Below are 22,547 nucleotides of genomic sequence, written 5' to 3' on the forward strand. Positions count from 1 at the left end.
ATAAACACATGTCTATTCACACACAACCAATGTGAGACTATCCCACTTCAATACAAACCATCGTCTAATTCCATGATCGAATCATGTTAAATAATTAAGAAAACATAAATCAATAACGATAGCGTACTTGATGAATCACGAGAGTTTGTCTTGTAGATCAACACGTACACTATAGAGAAATCTTTGATTTTATCTCTTATATTATTATGATGACGAGATATCAAAAAGTGGCAAGTGATTGTGTGTGACTAAAGATCAGTCTACGGGCAATCATTAAATTAATATAATAAACTTCTTATTTCAGCTCATCACAAAAATAGAAATTATATTAGTCTACACTTATTAGATATATTAAAATCCAATATTTATAAATGATTAGATTAAATCACTTTTAACAGATATTTTTATTAACAATTTATAATATATAATTATTTAACATGACCGATATCCAACAACAATATAAAGACCATATTTTTAGCTATCTACGAGGTCCCTAAAAAACCTGTCAGTACATTTTTTGACCGTTCGTAAACAGATAATCAGTTTTATAATTTATCATTATCACGATAAAAAAAACTTTCCAAATAGTTTCACGGAAAAAGCGAAAATGCAAAAAATAATTGTCCTTCTCCACTCAGTCAATACTCAATAGTAGAGTTCGACTGTAATAAACAAAAGCCGAAAGAAAGAGAGAGAGAGAGAGATAGAGGAATATGAACTTAATGCCCGCCATTAATGCTGGTCTTTAAGGTAACTCAGTGAAATTTGAGCTTTCATTTTCTAGTATATAAAGCCAAAAACTCTTCGAATTCACCGCAAATAGAGCCCACTCTCATTTGCAGTAGAGAGACTCAATTTTTTGTTGTTGTTACTATGCATGTCTTCTCTGTCGTCTGCCAGAGAACCCGAAGCTAACGAAAGGTAAAAGAAAAATGGACTACGAAAGGATCCAGAAGCCTCAGGTTGGTTTATTTTAACATTTTTTATTTCACTCCAAAGTTGACTAGGTTTTGATCTGTCGTTTTTCGGACATGGTTTTGACTCGGTTCAGGGTGTTGGTGGAGGTTTCTCTCCGGGGAAGTTGAGAACAATGCTGATGGGAGTTGAGAAGCAGAGGAAAAAAGACGACCAACTTGAATCTGCTTTCACTTTGAGATCTCAACCGTTGGACCATGATGAATCTGGTACCACTTTACCTTTTCGTAATTTTTAACTTATAAAAAAGTGTTTTCATATTTTGTTTTTGGCTTTTAGTATAGTCATAATTATCCTTATTTGGAATGTGCGATTAGGGTTCTTTGTATTTTGAATGTTTGTTTTGACTGCCATACTTTATTCTCTCTTTCTCATCTTAGATTTGCTTTCTAGATTTCAAATATTTTTCCCCAATAATAAAAAAAAAAAAAACTATTCTACAGGTAGTAATGGCTGTGACAACATCAAAGATGTCGATATCGTTAGCGTTCTTCCCGAGTGTTCGACCTCAACAACGACAAACTCCTTCGAACCGGAGATGATCGGCGATCGCAGATCAAAGGATAACAACAATCACAACGGTTCGATTCCGAGCTCCAGAGCTAGGAATAACCATCAAGACCCTTCGCCGGATTACGACGACCAAACGGGCCCGCCCTTGTCGAACTTCGAGTTTCAGAAGGGCGAGAGAGTTCATCAGCAGAGAGTGACGATGGCTTCGTTCTCGAAGCCCGCTCCGTCGAAATGGGACGATGCCCAGAAGTGGATCGCGAGCCCGACCTCCCACAGGCCCAAATCCTCCGCGCCGCCGGGCCAGGGCCGTAGGGTGAGTCGCCAATCGTCGACAAAAGTCGTGGTCGAGGTTCTCCCGGACCCAAATCCGTCCTCTTTCGAAGAACCCGACACGAAGCAGATCGATGTGAGTCAAGAGAGAACGGAGAGTTGGGCGCAGAAGCTTCTTCCTTGGGAGATGGATGCATACAATCCGACCGCAGATTCGTACAGCAAGCCCGTGCTTATGATCGAGAACTCAGTTGGTGAATCTGCAAGTAAGAACTTAGTTGTTTGAGGGTATTTTTCAATTTATGCATTTGAGTGTTAGTTGGTCAGTTATATTCTTTTGCTGATATCTTTAGTCCCCCCCCCCCTCTTTTTTTTTTTGCTCTAGTCCTGTTTGTTGAATTCCTAGGGATATTGATCATTTCCATTGATAGAAACTAGGATAGTGTTTCTCGGCTTTCGAGAGGCCCGTTCTCTTCCCAAAGTAGTTTCTTTCTCTCCTCTGTACTTTCATACGATTTTCATACCCCTCTTCCACCATAATCTTTCCTGGTTATAGACTGATATAACTTCTTATTATTGTATAGTTCCTGGGTCTTTGGCTTTTTTCATCCTCGGCGTAATTTAAGGGGTATTCGATCGAAGATCTCCTTCGGGACTGGTCAGCGGCTTTGTGACAAGCGGGGTGGGTACCGATTGGCTTGTATGAGTTTAGGGATTTGTCCGCAAAAGCCCAGTTTTTTTTTTTAGTTTTCTTCAATTTTGTATGTTTCGTTTTGTTTGTCCCTTCCTTAGTTTTTACGGACTGGTGTGCTGTTCTGGTGTTAGGTCCGGGATTTGGGCTGTGGGGGCGTTGTCAATTTTTAATAAAACAAAGTCTGTTTCTTTTTAAAAGAAAAAAAAAACACCCCACATTTCTAAGATTTTAACAAATTCGTGTTCTCGTTCAACCTCACCCCGAGCTGTAAACTTATGGGTTACTAAAACCACAAAAAATGGGGATAAACCAGTTGAGAATGGCGAGTTATATATATTTCCTTAATCAACTTTTGAAATTGGTTTGTTTGCAGTCAATCTCAGCCGACACAGTTCATCAGTAGCCGTACAAAGTTCGATGACATTTATGCCACCCCCGTCAACAGCCAGGTCGGTATCGATGAGAGATATGGGCACAGAGATGACACCCATTGCGAGCCAAGAACCTTCAAGGAACGGGACTCCTGTGAGAGCGACCACACCGATCCGGAGCCCATCTTCTTCAAGACCATCCACTCCTCCGCGAACCGGTTCGGACTTCTCTCAAGCTATCGCCCGAATCGACAATTTGGAAGCTGACCGAGGGTTGACCGAGAAAGAACTGCAAATGAAGACAAGGAGAGAAATAATGGCTCTCGGGACCCAACTCGGTAAGACCAACATCGCCGCGTGGGCTAGCAAAGAGGAGGAAGATAAGGACGTCTCAACTTCGTTCAAAACTCTCGCGGCGGAACGACAGGCTCAGAATTTGATTGAGACTCGTGCGACGGCCTGGGAAGAGGCGGAGAAAGCCAAGTTTATGGCGAGGTTAGTCCAAATATTATTATTAGTACCATTTTCTTTCAAGTTTGTAGAAGGATGTGAACTGGTACATTCTTGTGTGTCTTAAAAGGATGCGTGGTTGAGTCGCGAATGTGAACTTTGGCTGTTTCCTTTCAAATGCTAATCACGTCTTTCTTTCTTGATGCGGAAACTGTTTTTGTTGTCCGTGATAAAACTAACCAGAATACTTCTCCTCGTTAGGGAAACGAAGGACGTTTTACCAGTTTTTTTTTTAAAATAATTATGATTTTCTTTTTTTAGGGTTTTAAGCAAAAACAGTCCCTGAAGTATTTTGCGAGTGGCATTTTGGTACGTAAAACTAATTTTTGGAGCAAAATGGTCCTCCAACGATTGATTTCGTAATATTAAACAACTAGCAGTCTTCCTTTGTTTTCTCCATAGTTCTCGGCTCGCATTAAAAATTCTATGAAAACTATCTTGAGGACCATTTTGCTCTAAAATTAGTTTTGGTACCAAGATGCTATTAGTCGGAAAAACTCTGATCAAGGTCCTAATGACTGAAGATACAAAACTATTTCACATCCTTTTATGCACTATGAGCCAGTGGTCTTTCGACTTTTGTTTGGGATTTTATCATCCATCCATATTTAGCATAGAAACCTCTTTGTCATTGCTGTGATCAGAAGTATGGGATGATCATTGCCTGTAATTATCCAGGTTCAAACGTGAAGAGATGAAAATTCAAGCCTGGGAGAATCATCAGAAAGCAAAAACAGAGGCCGAAATGAGGAAAATCGAGGTATATATAACACTTACTCAACTATCCCATAAATGTAATTTAACCATAAAAGCTTTAAAAACACATTACAATAGAACAATAGATTGAGAAATACATGATTTTTTTTAGGGTTTTTATATATCTATTTAATTTTTTTTTTAAGATATTTTTTTTAGGTTTTAGAGGGCTAAGTCTATGCAACTATTCACTTGATGGTAGTGTATAATGCATACTAATCTTGAGCGATTTGTCCGTTTAAACTTTGTATCGTACTGCTTTTCGGCAAGTCAACGGATAGTGTTTTTTTAAAGCAGGGAATTCAGACATAGCTGAATAAGAATTGATCAATTTTGTTTTTTCATTTCCCATTCATTAACACATTTATCTTAAGAGAAATCTTCAAATATATCATTTGAACAGAATGTTCAAATTGGTATTAGGAAATTTCAGAGATACGATTTTGTAAATCTGCTCATAAAATTAATATAGAGACAATAATGCCACACATAAAATGGTTTATCGACTTGATTCTTGGGACCTTATCAGACCCCGGTAGGGTAGTCTCCAGGTCGATAATGCCAGCACCTCTTGGAATTTTGTCGGGTTTAACTCGGAAACCACGGTTATCAGAAAAAGAAAGTTCATGGACTATCTGCTCTAAAGAACCTATTTCATTGATGAGAATTAAGCTCCTAAACAGGCCGTTGCTTATTTACTCTATAATTTTTAGGTGGAGGTTGAGAGGATGAGAGGACAGTCACACGACAAGCTAATGAGCAAGTTGGCATCGGCGAGGCATAAGGCTGAAGAGAGACGAGCTGCGGCGGAGGCCAAGAGGAACAAGCAGGCCGCTAAAACGGAGCACCAAGCTGAATATATTCGAAGAACTGGGCGCGTTCCTTCCTTGTTCTCTTGTTGGGGTTGCTGCTTCTGAAATATATCGTCGTTCACACGCACTTGGAATCTCCTGAAATCTTGTTTTGTTTAGTCATCAAGTGAAGCTCACATTTTGTATAGGGACTTTACTTTATTTATTATTTTTTTTTTTTCGTCGGGTTAAGGGTTTCTTTTGTAACCTTTTAAGATCGAAATGTTTCCCGGGTTGGTATGGACGTGACACGAGCTGTATGAATCTAAATCGGCTGAAGGGTTGGGTCACAGCAAAACACTTTCATTGCGTCCTCTCTCGCCCATACATATTTGAAAAAGCACCTCAATAGTTCTTGAATATTAGTTTTACTTTTTTTTTTCCCAGCTGAAAATGACAAATTTCTGTGTTTATTATTATTTTTTATTTATTAATCAACATGACAAAAAAAATAAGGTCATAACTACCGGTTACCGGTTGAACGTTGCGTATGCTTAGCTCAATGTCTTGAGAACGATCAGTTAGTCGAGCTGGCCTTGATAAAGGTCAGCTAGACCTCGTATTCGCGAGCTCACCTTTACAAAGGTCAGCTTGCTCAACAAATCATTCAACCGTCTCCTCGAAGACTCGGACATTGCATACTAACTGCAACACAAACCTTTCAACTGTTCTATCCAGAGCGGTTCAGAAGGTACGGGTAGCCCCTAGAAGACCGACGAGATCCGGATTCGACGCGAGACGTGCCCTTGAAAATCAGAGCTCGCCAACCACCTCCTGCAATTATAAATACGAGATCATGGGGCATATTTATGCACTTATATTTAGCTTGCTCTTTTTTTATATTGATCTTGTGTTCTCGAGCTCGTTACTTTATAGCTTTCGATCGTTTATCCTATTGTTCATCATATTCATATTCAATAAAAGGCCCAGAGCCATCCTTTGTCCATTTGATTTCTGTCATTTATTTTAATTCACTAACTCACAATTTGATTTAATCTCGTTACGGAATTCTGAAGCCCATCTCTACAAATCTAAATCGACCAATTTTCTTCACAAACAGTCAAGATTGCTTCGAGTTGATTTTCACGTCAACACTTGGAAGTGTGGTGTACTGACATAAACGAAAAAGTACCAATTACTAGCTAAGTAGTCGATATTGTTGGAATTAAACACTTATGGTCAGTATTTTAGATACTAACTTTGAATAGTTTGTATATCAGGTAATTTCTTCAATAAAATATTCTATAACATAGAGAAGCAGGGAGTTATAATCTTAAAAAATAGATGAACACGAAAAATGTCACCTGGTTATACCTAGGGTTAGACTATGTGATCACACGTGAACAAAGAGTGGTTGCTTTCTTGGACTCGTTGTCATTGCCTTGTTGAAAAAAAGGTTTTCCACTCTCATAACTTGAACATAGAGAAGAAAATAAACTAGGAGCCGCAAAAGGTTATCCTTCGATGCACTCTTCAACACTCAACATTGATAGGTCTGTTGAGGTGAGATCTCATCTCACTTCTAATTGTAGAAAGAGGAATGGTATTTTACTGAGAGAAAGAGAGAGCCCATAGGCGTTTTGGTAGAGTTTCTTTGAAGTTGGAAAAGCTAACCTCAAGTTGGGGAGTGAGTTATTTATAGAAGAGGCTTGGGAGCCTGTATGAAAAAATAGCATCAAAAGGAGTTTGCCAATGCTTGACGTAGGTTGGGACCTTAGGTAGGAATCTCGCTCCCTCAGGTCCTAGCGCCAAGTCCTACCACAGGTTGGGACCTCGTGACTTGATTTCGTAGCGTCAGAGCCTTGCACATGTCGGTACGACACGACCTGAGGTCCCGACGAAGGCCACGATCTCGCACTGGTTGCGAGGCTGGGCCGTTACGCCTCACTTCCTAGGTGCGAGGGTGATATGTGATGTGGGCACGAGGCGCAGTGTCGAGAGTGTGGCACATGTAAGATTCGGCATGAGGCACAATGCGGGATGTTACTGTCATGAAGCCAAGAGTGTGATGCGAGATCTTGTAGCCAGGGTCGGCCCAAACTCACCGGGGGCTCTAGGCGATTCAATATTTTGGGGCCCTATTATACTAATAAAAATTTAAATTTTCAGGGTAAAAATGTAAATTTTTTAGAAAATGGGCCAAAAGTATAATTTTTTAGGGTAAAAAATGCAAATTTTCTTAAAAATAGGCAAAAAGTGTAAATTTTTGGGGCCCATCCACATATGGGGCCCTAGGCCTGTGCCTAGCCCGCCTTAGCCCAAGACCGGCAGTGCTTGTAGCCCAATGTTGACTATATGAAGCATGGTGACTGGTCCGAGACATGGTGCAAAAACCCGTGACGCGACAAGATGGAAGACTTATCACGGGCCATGCTTAATTGTTGAGGGACTCCGATCGAAACATTGAATTGGCCTCTTTGTTTCGGCTTTGTCTTGAGATTCCCGATTCCCTTCTTCGTTTCACCATTGATTGATTTTAACAATTTAACATTTTTATTTTGGATTTAGCAGTTAATATTCCCGTAGTTAAGTGACTTCATCGTAGTTAACGATTAGACGTCTGAAATGGTAATTTTTCCGATAAAAGAACCAACAGAGGGGATAAAATGAAAGTATTTTATAGCTCACCGAGAAATTGTCAATATATAGAACTTGGGGGGCCCAGTTGGATACGGAAAAAAAAATTCAATTAATTCTTAAAACGAAAATAAATATCAAAACTTGGTTTGGAATCTGGTGCTACGATCGGAGTCAGGCTTGGAAACCTCTGCTCAGGTAAGGCAGATCAAGAACCTATAAATACAAACAGACGACTCTTTCTTTTCTTTCATCGTCTTCTTCAGATATCAACAATGTCTTCCCCTAAACCCTCTCTCATTCAATCTCCGTCACGGCAGGTAGGGTCAGACCATTCCGAACAGAAATGGCGGCTAGGGTTCCGGCGACGGTGCAGCAACGGCACTTCGGGATGCGGTCGGCAGCGTCGTCCTATATCGAAAGCCCTCTGCACGACCTCAACACCGTCGTCGTTGATCCCCGACCGGCGGCGGAAATCGACTCCATCGCCGAGGTTGACCAGGGCGACGAGGGAAACGTCGTCTCCGACGAAGGCGTCCCCGGCGGCGGCGGCGGCGGCGAAGATGACGGTTCCGATGCCGTTGTCAATGTACGGTCCACTCTACGCTTTCAAACGAGATTCTGATCGTTTGTTTCTTTGAAAATGTCAAAATATTAACTGTCCGAAGTTGAGATATTTTCGTAATTGTCTGAAATTCGTTGTTTTGTGTATTATTTACTCGTCCAGGATTGTATGCATGAAGAGTATACCAACGCTCTACCACTTCACGGTGTAAGTGTTGATGAAGAGCGATCTAGTCTCGAGAATAACGAGCCTTCGCAGTGTTCGTACGAATTATTGGCTGTGGAAGGTAAATGAAATTTCGTGTTGCTTTACAATGAATTTGGGGATAAGTGATTCGGCTTTTTATTTTTATTTTTTAATGTATCAGATATTGTACCTATTGAATCGGCAAGAGCGAGATTCTTGCAAATTGTCGTGGATCATTTTATTGAAGAACATGTAGTTGAAGTGGTTGATTCCGAGGCTGATTACGGAGGTCAGTCTAGTCAAGAAAGACTAAGTAAAAGGAAGGCAAAAGAGGTCGAGTATGAGGGCGATCCCAATTTTTCTTTGCCTCTGATGTATGTGGCAAACATGTATGAAGCTTTAGTTGCTGATGTAAATATTAGACTCACTTCTTTAAGTGGTATCCGCGACAAGACAATTGGGGTGGCCCTTGAAGCAGCCGGCGGTTTGTATAGAAGGCTAGCTAAGAAATTTCCCAAAAAAGGTAATAATAGATAATCGCCTTCTTTAGATTTGTAAAAGCACGTATTTTACAGTTTTGAAAATGTTTAGTTTTGGTTTGGCTTTGTAGTTGTGTTAGAATTCATATCTCATTTATGCTCTGTATCATTGTATTAGGACAGTGCACATTCAAACGAAGAGAACTGGCGACTTCACTTGAAACACGGACACGATTTCCAGAACTAGTGATACAGGAAGAGAAACGTGTTCGATTCGTGGTAGTCAATGGTCTAGATATTGTTGAAAAACCAAGTACTCTGCCCATGGCTGATGTTGAGTGGTATGTCTTGACTTAAAGGATTCGCGTTTTTAGTTGCTTTGAGCCTAATTAATTTTGTTTTTTTGAAACGGCATGTCAAGCAAGTTTCTAGCTTCTGGTGACACTTATAGAGAGGCCACAATGAAAATTGCTGTTCTGAACCATTTCCTTCTCAGTGCAGGTTTAAACGGTTGACAGGCAGGAATGAAGTAGCTGTGTCTGCTCGTGACTACAAGTTCTATTCTCCGAGACACAAGTATAGGCGTGTTTCTTCAAGCTCGTTGTCCAACATCCCCGGTTTACCTGTAAGCTTGACATTTCTTAGTTTGCACATTATATTTTGTCAGTAAGAAAATTGAAGTCCCTTTTTTTTTTTTTTTCTTATTCTCACATTCTGCTTTAAACTGAGTATTCACTTATATCTAAAACAAAAAGAAAAAAGTTACCCAGAGTTAGATAGCATTTTTATAAGCACATGCAAGATGGTTTGTACCTTGGGAATGGAATGCATAATCTTTTGATTCCCAGATTAATAATAGGTAGCCCATCTGATTTCACGTGACGATGAAATGAATCATTAAAAAGACCCTTTTGAATATTTTAACGGTTTGCTCTCTCACTCTTCAGAGTTTTCCTACAAGTGATAATCCTTCCTTGTTGGGAACTAGTCAAGGATTCCGGGCTGTGACCGAAGTAAGATTTGTCTGATATTTCTGGGTTTCTAAGATTTTTGTATTATTATATCATCCTTGGACAGTATTATATGTTGTTAATCTTTTTCCTTTCCATGGACACAATCACAGCAACATACTCCGAACAAACATCATATGCAACCACTGTTAGGCCAACCTCAGTTTCAGCCGGTCCACCAGAGCCATCATCAGACGATGCACCAAACTCAACATCCTTCACAGTATTCACAAAGCCATACACATCATTTGCCTGAAATTAGTCACACTCATCACTCCCCAACAATGTCTCAGCACATGGCTTGCTTACAGCTCACAGGAGGCCATGTCGGTGGTCGTCTACATGTAATGGTATGATTACTTACACGACTTCCCGTTTCTTTGGATAATCTTTTCTTGCGCCAAGGTTTCCTAAAAGTAGTTTTGTGGATTCAAGTCATTGTTCTCACGTGATGAATAACTTTGATAGGAGTTTTACGATGTAGAACTTTGCTTTACCATTGAACATTAATTGGATTTTGTATCTGCTCTTTTACCGTGTGATTACCAAATACCTGAAAGGAAGTAGAAGGATCTCATATGATATATAGCGTTCTTGTAATTGAGTTTCGTTTGATTCTTGAAGGAACCTACTACAATCATATTGCCTCCGCTTGCTTTCTGTTCTGTACGTTTTTGTTTGTCACTCTTTACTAGCAGTAATAGCTGATATACAAATTATAGATTTCGTGCTTTCAAAATTTCTTCCTTCTATTATCATACAATTTATACAGCTCATCTCTCATATTCCCTCTTATTTTTGTAGACTAGTAGAACGTCATAGTATTCTCTATTTAACCCTTATCTACCAACTACTTATGATTGTAATTCCCTTATATCGATGGACTAACAAATTAACCCACTTACATTTCAGCCATCCAGCCCTGCAAAGTTTTGCGACGAATGTGGGGCTGCGTACTTGAGAGAAACTTCCAAGTTCTGCTCAGAATGTGGCGCCAAGAGGTTGGGATTGTGACACAGAATCCTTTTTCCTCATCTTTCTATCTGAAATTACTTTTGCTTGGTTTATGGATTTGGAAAGGAGACATGTATTTAGCAAAATCTCAAATGTATATTATCCATGCTGTTTACCTATAGGATTAAAATCTCATGTCCAGAATGAAGAAGAGAGAGAAGAGAGAGGGGAAAGAACGGACAGTAATAAATCGTATATTTAAATTCTTTATAAGAAAAATTAAATGAGCATATCCGTGTATCTGTAATTTTTCTTTGGGATAATTAGACCAGTAGCTTAATAACCACTCTTTTTAAAAAATAACAAAAGTTTCATTTTATTAAAATAATAGCTCACCAGACCGAATTAAATTCAATTAACTGTTTTAGTTAATTTAATTTATTTCGATCTATTGGGTTATTTTATTAATAAAATAAAATTTTGACTATAATTTAAAAAAATTGTAGAGAATTGATTAGTTACAACAACTACGTTCTTTTTCTTTTGTTTCAGAAAAATGATGTTACCCAACGTTTTTTTTAAAATTGCATAAAAAATGTAATATATATTTTTTTTGCTAAAGTTGTCCAAATGAGCAAAGGTTATCAAAATTGTTACTGGTTGGAATTACCTTTAACCAGTAAAAAAGAAAGATTAAATAAATATTGAGACATTCATGGACTCGAATATTGAGGGCACATTGCCAGGGACTTCATCAAGGAGATCGAGTAGTTATTTTCTAGAAAGAATAAATAAGAAATGAGCAAATACTTGGGAAACTTGTCTCCATGAAGTAAAAGGAAAATCGAAACATACTATAGTGCATCATGGAAAAGCCTCATCTAGTCTCGAAACTCAAGGCGAGCCTCAACCTTGACATTTTTCGAGGACTTGCTTGTGCATTTAGTTGTACTTTCTCTCAAAAAGACAATGGTTTCTCAATGGGGAGTGAGAGAAGATCGAAAGTGCTCACTTAGTCGCTAGCACTCAAAAGAAAGACAAAAAGAAGAACGACTAAGTTCCTCAAAAAAAAAAAAAAAAAAAAAAAAGAAGAACGACTAAGAAAATTGTTGGAGGGCATTCTCAAAGAAGTTAATGAATCAAAGATGAGGGTCTACTTGTTACATACATTGAGAATCACCTTGACGTTTATCTATTAATGTTTATGTTCACTTCGATGAGATGGATCCATGTTAACGTCAAAAACTTTGATACCTTAGCGATCAACGAGTGTTTTGACTGGAGACTGGAAATAATATTGCTATTTAGATCTTGTACTATAGACGTAGCGAAATTTCCTCCATAAAAAAAAAATACGGGGAACACAATATCCTTGAGCACAAAATTACAAAGGAAAAAATAGTTTCCACTTTGGTAGAAAGTTTTCTCTCCGTACAAGTCTCTAAAACCTTCTTCTTTTCCGATCACCGGAATTTCTTTCTAGCAAGCGGTTACCTCCCCTTGCTAGTCCCCCCTCTGCGTCCCTTCTTTAGGATTGTTAGAGTTTTCGCCTCTTCCTCGTTCTCCGGCGAACTATGGATGACTTGTGCGAACGTTGGTCAGAACTGGGAGTGGATGACGATGATGACGAGAACGTGGTGATCTTCGACGATGACGACCTCTCGGCTGCGAATCCTGACCTCTCTACCTGTCTCTATGGCAAGCTGCTACGATCGAAATCTTTCAACAGAGGAGTCTTTCGAGCGGTCTTGATCAAGGTTTGGAAACCGAATGGTGCTCTCTCGATATCGGAGGATAACAATGGAATTTTTACCTTCAGATTTGGCAAGGCTTCTGATAAGAAAAGAGTGCTCGACTCAAGTCCCTGGAACTTCGACCGATCCTTGCTGGCTCTGCGTGACCCGGTGACTGAGACTGACCCTGCCGATTCCTTCCGATTCGTCCATTTTTGGGTTCAACTTCATGGTCTCCCTGAAAGAAATAGGTCAGTCAAAATGGGTGAGGTCCTGGGGATCAAACTAGGAAAAGTCATCTCCGTCGAGAAGGATAAGGAGGGGTTCATTAACGGTGACTTTATCAGAGTTCGTGTCACTATCGATCTCAGCAAACCTCTGAAGTCTGGTGTCTTTGTTCAGCTCGGTTCAGGTGCCTCTAAAACCTGGGTGGGTTTTAAGTACGAAAAGCTCCAGGACTTCTGCTACGCTTGTGGCATGATCGGCCATGGAGAGTCTGATTGCTCGGGCAATCAACCTAAGGATGGAGATAAGCCGAGGTTCGGGGCTTGGCTCAGGGGTGTGCCTCCCAACAGACTTGTGGAATCTGTATGGATGTTCAAAGGTTACGAGGCCTCTTTGCCAAAAGGTATGAAAGGGAAAGACTCGGTGAAAAATAAGGCTCATGACAGAGGCCACCTCCCGAAGACCTCCCCGTCTACGTCCAGGCCTCCGACCGGGCCCCCAGCACATTCTGGCCCTCAAGCCAAGCAGACGGCGGCCCATGCCCAGTCCCATGATCAACCTGTGAGGAATACTTCGCCTGCCACGAGACACCCGACAGCGTCGAGTCCTCCGACGTCGGAATCTGCAGCGGAATCGACTCCCATGGCGGTGGAAATCCCGGTGATGCTCAAGACGCAGAAGACAGTGGAAATCCCTGGGATAGTCAAGATCCATAAGGCAGGAGTTACCTCTGAATTTGGGGCTTCTCCGGCGAAACCAGATCTGTCTGAGAGGCCGCCAGATCTGTCGGCGAAATCTGCCCCCATCGGCATCCCTGGTGCCTCGACCCCGCGTCGCCTTGCTCCTCTGTCCCCAGCCACCCCGGCGCCGGTTGTCCTCACCCCGCCGGAGACGAAGGATAGAGAGGGTGTGAGGCCCGAGGAAGCCCCAACGGCTCCTGACACTGCGACTGGCCGACGCCCTGCCCGAAAACCGAAAAGCAAATGCCACAGGGTTCGCCGCGACAGTGCTACGAGCCGTGCTAGCGTCGATCCAACCACCCTTTCACCTGCTCCTGGTTTTGCCTCCCCTATTTCGGGAAAAGTTGTCCTCGAGTCTTCAGATGCTTCCCCGGATAAAGGCTTGAGGCTTCCTTATATTCACAACCCTAATTCCGGCCCAAGCCCAATCTCTACTACCCAACACCCAAGTGATCTGGGCCAGGCTAACCTATTGGCTCATTCACCTCATTCGGCTGGGCTTCAGGGAAATTGCCTGCTGGGCCTAGAAGCGGTGGGCCAAAATCTATGCACTCAGCTCTCTTTTCCCGCTGGGCCTCTCAAAACCCGGGAAGGGTGTCCTCTTGATGACCTTCCCCCGCTTGGGCCGGATCGGCTTTTGGGCAAGAGAAAACTCTCTCTGGTTAAGGGGCCAGAGATGAGAATGATTTTAGCAGGCCCAGGTGGAGACGACCACGTGTCAGAGAGCGACAAGGGCAGAACGGGAAATCTGAAGAAATTGGCGCGCCTCTCAGGGAATTGCCCGCCCAGGTTCACGACGGACTCTCTGCGGGAGAGGGTAGCCGAATCGGGGACAGGGTCTGATGGCGAACGTGGGCAAGGGAGAGCGTTGAGGTCCACGCTCGACGCACAGGTAAGTCCATCTATCACCCCTCATACTCATGGTTTTCAATTCGACTCAGGACATAGAGACTTACTTTCTGTCACATACGACCTAGGGAGGAGAGACTTAATTTCTGTTACTAGTTCTTTGGAAGTTTCTAGCCCGTTAGATTCGACCTTAGTTGTTCCTATTGAGAGAGCGGCGCCCCTCGAGAGCGAGGGCCGCCGAACGCGATGATAGGCGTTATCTGGAACGTCCAGGGGTTAGGCAACCCCGGGACGAGGTCAGCCCTCCTCGTCCATGTTCGTGATCATAGTCCCGATTTTATCTTTCTATCGGAGACTAGACTACGGCGTGAGGGGGCTGAAAGGGTGAGAGTGTTGCTGGGTTTTGATGGTTGTATGACGGTGGACTGTCTTGGTAGGAGTGGAGGCTTGATGTTACTTTGGAAAGAGCCTGTGAGATTCCTTCTCGGGACGTTTTCGAGATTTCACATCGAGGGTGATTTGGTTAACGAGTTAGGCGAGAGTTGGAGATTTGCGGGGATCTACGGTGATCCAGTGAGCGCTCAGAGGAGACATACTTGGGAGCTTCTTCGTCGCCTCCGGAATTCTTACACGGGTCCTTGGTTAGTTGGGGGCGACATGAACGAAGTCGCCTCCAACTTTGAGATTAGAGGAGGTAGAGATAGAGGTCCCGGCCAGTTGTCTGCTTTCAGAGAGATGATTTCGGATTGCGACATCCATGACTTAGGCTTTGAGGGTGACCCCTTCACCTGGCGCAGAGGAAGTATAGAGGAGCGCTTGGATAGATGCCTCGCGAGTCACGAGTGGAGCGATCTCTTCCCTTCGGCCACTGTTCGACACTTGTGGTTCTGGAGTTCGGACCACAGACCACTTCTTCTGCTTACAGCAGGTCTCAGAGATCGCCAGCGGAGCAGGAGGCCGAGGCGTTTCTTCTTTGAGGAGTCTTGGATAGGTGAGCCTGAGTGCGACGAGCGGATCCGTAGAGCTTGGGAGACGGGCCAGAGTGGTGATCAGAGTCCGAGCTTAGCTGATGCGATCTGTCAGTGCAGACAGAGTCTCTCCCGCTGGGGCGGAGAGAGGAACAGAGAGATCAGAGACAGGATTGAGAAGCAGAAGAAGATCGTTGAGCTTGCGGGTCTTTCGGACCCGAATTTCTGTATGGAGTCCTTCAGACGGGAGGAGAGACAGCTTGACGCCTTAGTTCAGAAGGAGGAGCAGTACTGGAGACAGAGGAGCAGAGTGTCCTGGATGCGGTGCGGGGACAAGAACACGAAGCTTTTTCATCGCAAGGCTTCTGCTAGGAGGAAGAGGAACGCTATCAGAGGACTGGAGGACGATCACGGGGTTTGGCACAGTGGAGACACTGAGATAGAGAGGATCGTCTCCGGTTACTTTGGTGACATTTTCTCTTCCGCGAGGCCTTCTTCGCAGAGTATCGAGTTAGTTTCTGCGGACGTTCAGCCTAGGATCTCAGAGGCTTTGAACGCCGAGTTGGAGCGCCCTTTTGAGCCAGGGGAGGTGAAAAATGCGCTTTTCTCGATGGATGCGATCAAGGCCCCGGGAAGTGACGGCTTTCCCGCGATTTTTTACCAGAGATATTGGGACGTAGTAGGCGAATCGGTCTTGAAGACCTGCCTTGGGATTCTTAACGACGGGGACGAGGTGGCCACCATTAATGATACTGTGGTCACCCTTATCCCCAAAGTCGAGGACCCGAGACGGGTCAGCGATTTCAGACCGATTAGCCTGTGCAACGTGATCTATAAGATAGTGGCCAAGTGCTTGGTCAACCGTCTTAAGACCACTATGCACGTCGCTATTTCGGAGTCCCAGAGCGCTTTCGTTGGTGGTCGACTGATCTTCGATAATGTCATGGTTGGTTTCGAGGCTCTCCACACGATGAAGCGGAAACGCTTCGGTAATGGAAAGTGTGCGTCTCTCAAGCTCGACATGGCGAAGGCTTTCGACAGGGTTGAGTGGGTCTACCTGGAGTCGATGATGCTGAGACTGGGATACAGCACGCGTTGGGTGCACCTTATCATGAGATGCGTTACCTCAGTCAGATTTGCTTTCAACATCAACGGCTCCATTCGAGGCAGTGTGACTCCTTTCAGAGGCCTCCGCCAGGGGGACCCTCTCTCTCCTTTCCTCTTCCTCTTCTGCTCTGAGGGTCTCTCGAGCCTCTTTCGAGCGAGTGAGGAATCCGGAGCGATTTCAGGAGTCCGGTTCCGGGATATCCATGTGTCTCACCTTCTCTTTGCGGATGATAGCTTGGTTTTTTGCCGAGCGACTACTGACGAGTGTGAGAGGGTTACTGACATTCTTCGGACTTATTCTATGGCCTCGGGCCAGATGGTGAACTTTCAGAAGTCCGATGTTTGTTTCGGTACGGAGGTTAGCGATGAGGAGGGTGAGGTGTTGGCTCAGATCTTAGGTGTCAGGAAGACGGACTGCCATAAGCGATACCTGGGTCTTCCCGCGTTCACGGGTCGGCGGAAGGCGGAGTTTTTTGGATTTGTGAGGGACCGTGTTTGGGCTAAGATTAAGAGTTGGAATGGCCTCTCCCTCTCGCAGGCTGGTAGAGAGGTCCTCATTAAATCCGTCCTTCAGTCGATCCCCAGTTACGTGGCCTCGTGCCACAAGATCCCGCTGCATTTGATTAGAGACATCCACTCGGCGATCGCCAGATTCTGGTGGGGGGGTGGTACGGCGTCGAAGAAGATCCACTGGTGCAAGTGGGAGGACCTCACGCGACACAAGTCAGAGGGCGGGATGAGCTTCAGAGATCTGGAGAAGTCCAACCAGGCCCTTTTGGCTAAGAGTGTCTGGAGACTTCTTAGGAGACCGGATAGTCTGGTAGGTCGTGTCTATAGTCAGAGCTACTTCCCCGACGGTGATATTATGACAGCTCTCCCTGGCTCGTGCAGCTCTTCCATCTGGCGCAGTCTTCTCTGGGGACGTGAGATCATTCAGTGCGGTTCGAGATGGCGGATCGGGGACGGGGAGTCTGTGTTGGTCATGGGCGACAGTTGGGTTCCGAGGGACAGACCGGCCACCTGGATTGACCCCCCTTGGATTCCCCCCGATATGCGGGTAGCTGAGCTTATGAGACCCGACGGTAGCTGGGACGTTGATCTTATCATAGCAATGTTCGGTGAGGAGGACGCTGCGGCGATCTTGAGCATTCCGTGTGGGGGCGAGGGCACTCCTGACGTGCGTCGCTGGCATTTCACTGAGAACGGAGAGTACTCCGTCAAGAGCGGCTTCCGTGTTGCGATGGAGAGAGCCAGTACTCCGGTCGCCAGCTCTTCAGATCCGACGGTGATGGAGAAGTGGTGGACGAGGTTCTGGAAGCTGAGAGTCCCTCCTAAGGTGAAACTCTTCTGTTGGCGAGTCTGTTTAGGCCAGATCCCGGCCAGAGCAATCTTAGCCAAAAAGAGGATCACCTCTGACGACAGCTGCCCTGTCTGTCAGGAGGCGAGAGAGACTGTTTTCCACGCGTTTTTGGGTTGCAGGTGGAGCAGGAGAGTCTGGAAAGAGGTGGGCTTCAGCCACATTCTTCCGCCTTTCAGAGACGGCGAGGTTTTCGATGCTATCCTCAGAGCGATGGAGACCCTTGAGGTTCGTTTCCATGAGCTTTTCATTACCATTATTTGGGAACTTTGGAACCACAGGAACAATGTCTTGGCCGGGAGATCAGCTTGGAGCCAGCCACAGCTAGTCCAGTGGACGGCGAGCTTCCTCGAGGAATACAGAGCGGCTATGGTTGGGGAGTCTCCGACGAACACGAGGGTGACTACGACCCCCAGATGGACCCCCCCTACGGACGGGACCCTCTCGATTAACGTCGACGCGGCACTCGCTCGCGACCGTGGAGGCTTCGGTGTCGGTTGCATTGTCCGTAACCACACCGGAGAGGTGATCGCCTCGCAGACGCTTTTCCTGGCTAGGGGGTTCTCCCCCCAGCTTGCGGAAGCGTATGCTGTCCTCCAGGGCATAGAGCTAGTTCGCAGCGTCGGGGGCAGGCGAGCGGAGATCCAGTCTGACTGCTTGGGGGTGGTGAGAATGATCGATGAGGGCGGGACGCCTGCGACAGAGCTTGGGACGATCCTGCACCGCATCTTCAGAGAGGTGAGGGAGCTTGAGGGTTTTCGCATTATGCATATTTCTCGTCTTTGTAATGTTGCTGCGCATAATCTTGCGCGCTACGCGGTTAACCATCACTCGTCCTCGACTTGGCTGGGTTTAGTCCCGCCTTGTTCGGAAGAGGCCATTAGAGCCGATGATCGCGAGTTGAGGTCCCGCGCGGCCCCCTAGGGCCTTGCTTGTTTGTGTTTTTTGTTTTCTTTCCGTTGGTTTCTTTTCACTCTTATCTTTGTAACCACGGTATTCCTCCGCCATACGTGAGGGCTTTTATGATATTCCGTGGCTCCGACCACGTTTCCTCAAAAAAAAAAAAAAAAAAAAAAAAAAAAAAAAAATACGGGGAAAAAAAATTGTAAAATTAGTTGGACCTAATGTCCATATTTTCGTGGTCAACGACGACTAAAAACTTCCTTTCCTAGTGAACAAATGACCTGCTACCGAAAGTGATGTAAAAAGAAATGACGTATAATATTAATACTAATATATTTCGCTTAATCTCTTTCTTTGTGATTGATATCCCAGTTTTGTTTTGTGTTATTTCGTTGATTTCTCAATCTTTTCTCCTCCCACCTACCAACCTTTCTCTTACTTGTTCTTCTTTGTCTTCAAATCTTTCATTCCATTCCACCCGAAAACAAGGAAGCGAACAAATCTCTCTCTCTCTCTCTCTCGGCAATGAGTTCTTCCGTTTCCTTAGTATCATCGTCCTTTTCGTCTTCTCTCATCGGCTTCCACGCCGCAAAACCACTCTCTCCTCCTCACCTTCGCTTCTTCAGAGTCAGGGCCTCCGTTGACCACAACACACCCACAGAAACCCCCGGCGCCGTTTTCCAGTCCCTGAAGCTCTGCGCCAAGGCGGCGATCATCGCCGCCGTGGCCTCCACCGCCGTTTTCAGACCGACCCACTTTCCGGCCATAGCGGAAACCCCCACCGCCGCGGTGGTCGAGCGAGCCGAAGAAGAGAAAGAGACGGCCTCAGAATCTTCTTCTTCGGCTCCGCTGTCGGAGCTTTTGGAGACGAACGCGGAGGCCGTGGAGGCAATGAAAACCCTCCTCCAGGAGAAGCTCGAGGGCGGCGAGGACGCCGAGGCTCTGAAGATTCTCCGCCGGCTCTCGGCGGCGCAGCCATCGGATAGCCAATGGAAGTTCATGACGGCGAGGGTGTTGGCCGAGTCAGGGGACATCGAAAGCGCACGCCAAGTGTTCGAAGAAATCCTCGCTGCCGATCCGCTGTCCTTCGAGGCCCTCTTCGAGAACGCCTTGCTGATGGACCGGGCGGGCGAGGGCGAGGCCGTAATTGCGCGGCTCGAGGAGGCTCTGAGGCTTGCGGAGGAAGAGGACAAGCCCCACGAGGCTCGGGGAGTGAGGCTCGTCATTGCTCAGGTGCGGTTCTTGCACAAGGACGCGGAAGAGGCTATGAGGATCTACGACGAGCTGAGCAGAGAGGACCCGAGAGATTACCGGCCATACTTTTGCCGGGGAATGATCTACAGCTTGCAGGACAGGAACGCCGAGGCCAGGGAACAGTTCAGCAAGTACAAAGAGCTCTCTCCCAAGAAGTTCGAGGTCGAGGGGTTCTTGCGGACCCCGCTCTCGAGGATGAAGCTCTTCGGTACCGACGAGAATTGATCGAGGTTCCTCTGCGACACCCCAATTTTTTTTTAATTTTTTTTTCCCGCTGATGATATAGTTAAGCAACTTTGCTTGCATTTTTCCATGAGATCCTTTGGAATTCAAATAAGAAAACGTAGCTTTGATTTAGTCTGTTTACCATAATCCAATGTTCTTCTACAAGAACCGCATGTTGTATGCAAGTTATAAGAGAGTAATGTAATGCAAGTTTGGACTTTCATGAAAAATTATAGAACTTTGTGGCACAAAATAGTTGGATCTTGCGACTTTATCTGCATTATCGAAGAGAGATGTTGAACTTGGGAACTTATAGCTATAATCTGTTTACTTTGATTATGAAAAACTCATTTTGTTTGCAAGTTATGAGAAGAGTTCAAATGATAAACGTTATAGATAACATCATAGGGAAACATTCATAAATACATGATACGATTCACCGACATTGTTTTTTCCAAGGTTCAAAATACCAGAAGGTTGGAATGTATTAGAAATGTGACACCTTTCCTTATCATTCCTTTTCCGTGCTGAAGTGCTAGCCCTAGGTGCGTTCGACTCGCCCTTGTCGGCATAGCTTGTGGTCCAAGCTGTTTCGCCGGTACTGATTCATGTCTGTTCATCATAAAAAAAAAAAAAAATAATCAGCATAGTATATTATTTCTTTACAATGAACATATATTTCATGACAAGGTCGACTTACGAGTCACGCTTGTGAATCGGATCACTATTTTAAAACCTAATGCATAAAGCTACAGTAGAAAGTAGACATATTTGACAGTTCTACAAGAATCATTATAAAATTGTAATTTTCCTGAATTAGTTTGATTTTTTTCCCACATTTCCCTATTTTTTCCTGAATTAGTTTGATTTTTTTCCCACATTTCCCCTCAAACTGATGTCTCTCATAGCCATCTTGTTGCTCAGAAAATCAAACTACTTTTTAAACAATCTTTTTGTGAAGATATCTGGTACTTGCAGTTTAGTAGGAATATAAGCCATACAAATTGAACTATTCTAAATCTTCTCCGTAATAAAATTCTTATCCACTTCCACACGCTTTGTACTACAGGCTTGTTATCACACTATAACTTCATAGGGGATGATTGTGATACCTTCAATTAGTCTTCTTATCTACAAAATCTCACATATTAACTCCATGGGCTACAGAACTGTTACACGTAACTAAATTACCTCCAAAAAAGGAACAATAGCCTAATCTAGACCTTCAATCTACCAAACTACCAGCCCAATCTCCATCCTTATAGGCCTCGATTCATAGATCTTCCCGTGGTTTGAACACGAGTCTTTCACAATTGATCCTTTCACAAAGCCTTGCTAGCTAGCTAAGTGGCTTTGGCGTTTCCCGCTCGAAACTGAGTCTCATTGGTACTCTACGCTCAGAGCCATTCATGGTATCGGAGAGAATGGGATTGATTCGAAACTCTCTCTTCATTCATCCTACCGCAGCCCGTGGAAGTCTGTTCATTCAGTGAGTGACGAGTTTTTCGCCGTGTTAGTTGGAAAGTTTGCAACGGATATACAGTTCGATTTTGGTCCAAATCTTGGCGCTATTCGATGACCCCCTCGAAGTCAAATTCCCAGGTTTAGCCCGCATAAGTTCCCAGATTTCAGCTCGTGTTGCGCGGTTTGCTGATCTAGTTCTCTCAAAGATCGGAAAGGTTGTTTGAGATCTCCATCTAGCCAGAAATTTTTCTGATAGAGAATTCCCAGAATTCTTGGAGCTGATGACGGCTTTGGACCCTGTTAGGATTTGGGATGGTCTCGAAGATAGGCGGGTCTGGCTGGACGATTCGGAAGCTTTCTCGGTTAAATCCATGTCTCGCAATCTTTCCTCTCTAGTTCGAGTTTGGATTGGTCCTTCATGACTCGAAGCCGTCAACAGACTGAGTACCATGGACGTGGTTTAGTTCTCCTCTTTGTCTTTTTGCCTCAAAATCCTTGTCTCTCATTCCGTTAAATCGAAGCTAGCTTGAATTTTGCAAGGTGTAATCCAAACTATTCAGGATTCAACCAAGACTTCCTAGGCTGAGATTAAACGTCATCTTAAATCCTAAATACATACCCGACTCATGAAATTAAGTCATGACTTACTCTTGAGTTGGCAACTAATTAATTTTCTTCAAAATTATTAATTAATGAAGAAATTACAAGTGTCTTTTTGTAGCACTTTATTAGTCTTTTCTTTTAAGCATTTTGGCCATATAAATTATTTATGCACGGCTATATAAGTGCAAATAAAATCATGACACGGCTTGACACATTATTAATCCTTTTAATAGAGTCTCCTATTGATGCGGGTTCGATTCCCGCTACCCGCTTCTACTTACTTTAGCTCTTAGCTATAGTCAATATTTATAGTAATCTTTTAATTTATATTAAAAAAGATTTAAAATAAATATGATTATTAGAGTCAAACCAATGAATAAATTACACATGTTATTATGAGATAATTAT

General features: G+C 44.1%; 3 protein-coding genes across 4 annotated transcripts; all 3 read left to right on the forward strand.

The window, feature by feature from the left end:
* Positions 1-608: 608 nt before the first annotated feature.
* Positions 609-5,341, forward strand: LOC149402004 (Remorin family protein). 2 transcript variants are annotated; one of them, XM_089609908.1, is made up of 7 exons: positions 609-750; positions 901-962; positions 1,052-1,184; positions 1,419-2,024; positions 2,826-3,318; positions 4,012-4,093; positions 4,803-5,341. In XM_089609908.1, exons 2-7 carry the CDS (start codon positions 933-935, stop codon positions 5,004-5,006), a joined length of 1,548 nt encoding a protein of 515 aa, XP_089466034.1. In that variant the 5' UTR covers positions 609-750; positions 901-932; the 3' UTR covers positions 5,007-5,341. The 2 variants fall into 2 exon arrangements, with proteins under 2 accessions (XP_089466034.1, XP_089466033.1); XM_089609907.1 differs by having other exon boundaries at positions 609-962.
* Positions 5,342-7,635: 2,294 nt separating this feature from the next.
* On the forward strand, positions 7,636-11,066 carry LOC149402005 (PPR containing protein). Its single transcript, XM_089608756.1, has 9 exons — positions 7,636-7,715; positions 7,838-8,106; positions 8,245-8,368; positions 8,450-8,791; positions 8,926-9,088; positions 9,249-9,372; positions 9,695-9,760; positions 9,871-10,107; positions 10,670-11,066. Exons 2-9 carry the CDS (start codon positions 7,864-7,866, stop codon positions 10,769-10,771), a joined length of 1,401 nt encoding a protein of 466 aa, XP_089464882.1. The 5' UTR covers positions 7,636-7,715; positions 7,838-7,863; the 3' UTR covers positions 10,772-11,066.
* Positions 11,067-18,923: 7,857 nt separating this feature from the next.
* On the forward strand, positions 18,924-20,302 carry LOC149402006 (Protein prenylyltransferase superfamily protein). The gene has a single exon (XM_089609041.1). It carries the CDS (start codon positions 19,119-19,121, stop codon positions 20,070-20,072), a length of 954 nt encoding a protein of 317 aa, XP_089465167.1. The 5' UTR covers positions 18,924-19,118; the 3' UTR covers positions 20,073-20,302.
* Positions 20,303-22,547: the final 2,245 nt, after the last annotated feature.

Source organism: Urtica dioica, chromosome 3 (assembly GCF_054948205.1).
Source record: "Urtica dioica subsp. dioica isolate 48M chromosome 3, U.dioica_male_clone48M_v1_H2, whole genome shotgun sequence".
Classification (NCBI taxonomy): Eukaryota; Viridiplantae; Streptophyta; class Magnoliopsida; order Rosales; family Urticaceae; genus Urtica; species Urtica dioica.

What these genes read in the sequence shown, in the direction of transcription:
- LOC149402004 (XM_089609907.1), top strand. Translation starts at nt 933, where the DNA reads ATGGACTACGAAAGGATCCAGAAGCCTCAG. An exon ending in AAAGGATCCAGAAGCCTCAG is followed by an intron (nt 963 to 1,051) that starts GTTGGTTTATTT and finishes GACTCGGTTCAG; the next exon opens with GGTGTTGGTGGAGGTTTCTC. An exon ending in CTCAGTTGGTGAATCTGCAA is followed by an intron (nt 2,025 to 2,825) that starts GTAAGAACTTAG and finishes GTTTGTTTGCAG; the next exon opens with TCAATCTCAGCCGACACAGT.
- LOC149402005 (XM_089608756.1), top strand. Translation starts at nt 7,864, where the DNA reads ATGGCGGCTAGGGTTCCGGCGACGGTGCAGCAACGGCACTTCGGGATG. An exon ending in CCCATGGCTGATGTTGAGTG is followed by an intron (nt 9,089 to 9,248) that starts GTATGTCTTGAC and finishes TTCTCAGTGCAG; the next exon opens with GTTTAAACGGTTGACAGGCA. An exon ending in GATTCCGGGCTGTGACCGAA is followed by an intron (nt 9,761 to 9,870) that starts GTAAGATTTGTC and finishes ACACAATCACAG; the next exon opens with CAACATACTCCGAACAAACA.
- LOC149402006 (XM_089609041.1), top strand. Translation starts at nt 19,119, where the DNA reads ATGAGTTCTTCCGTTTCCTTAGTATCATCGTCCTTTTCGTCTTCTCTC.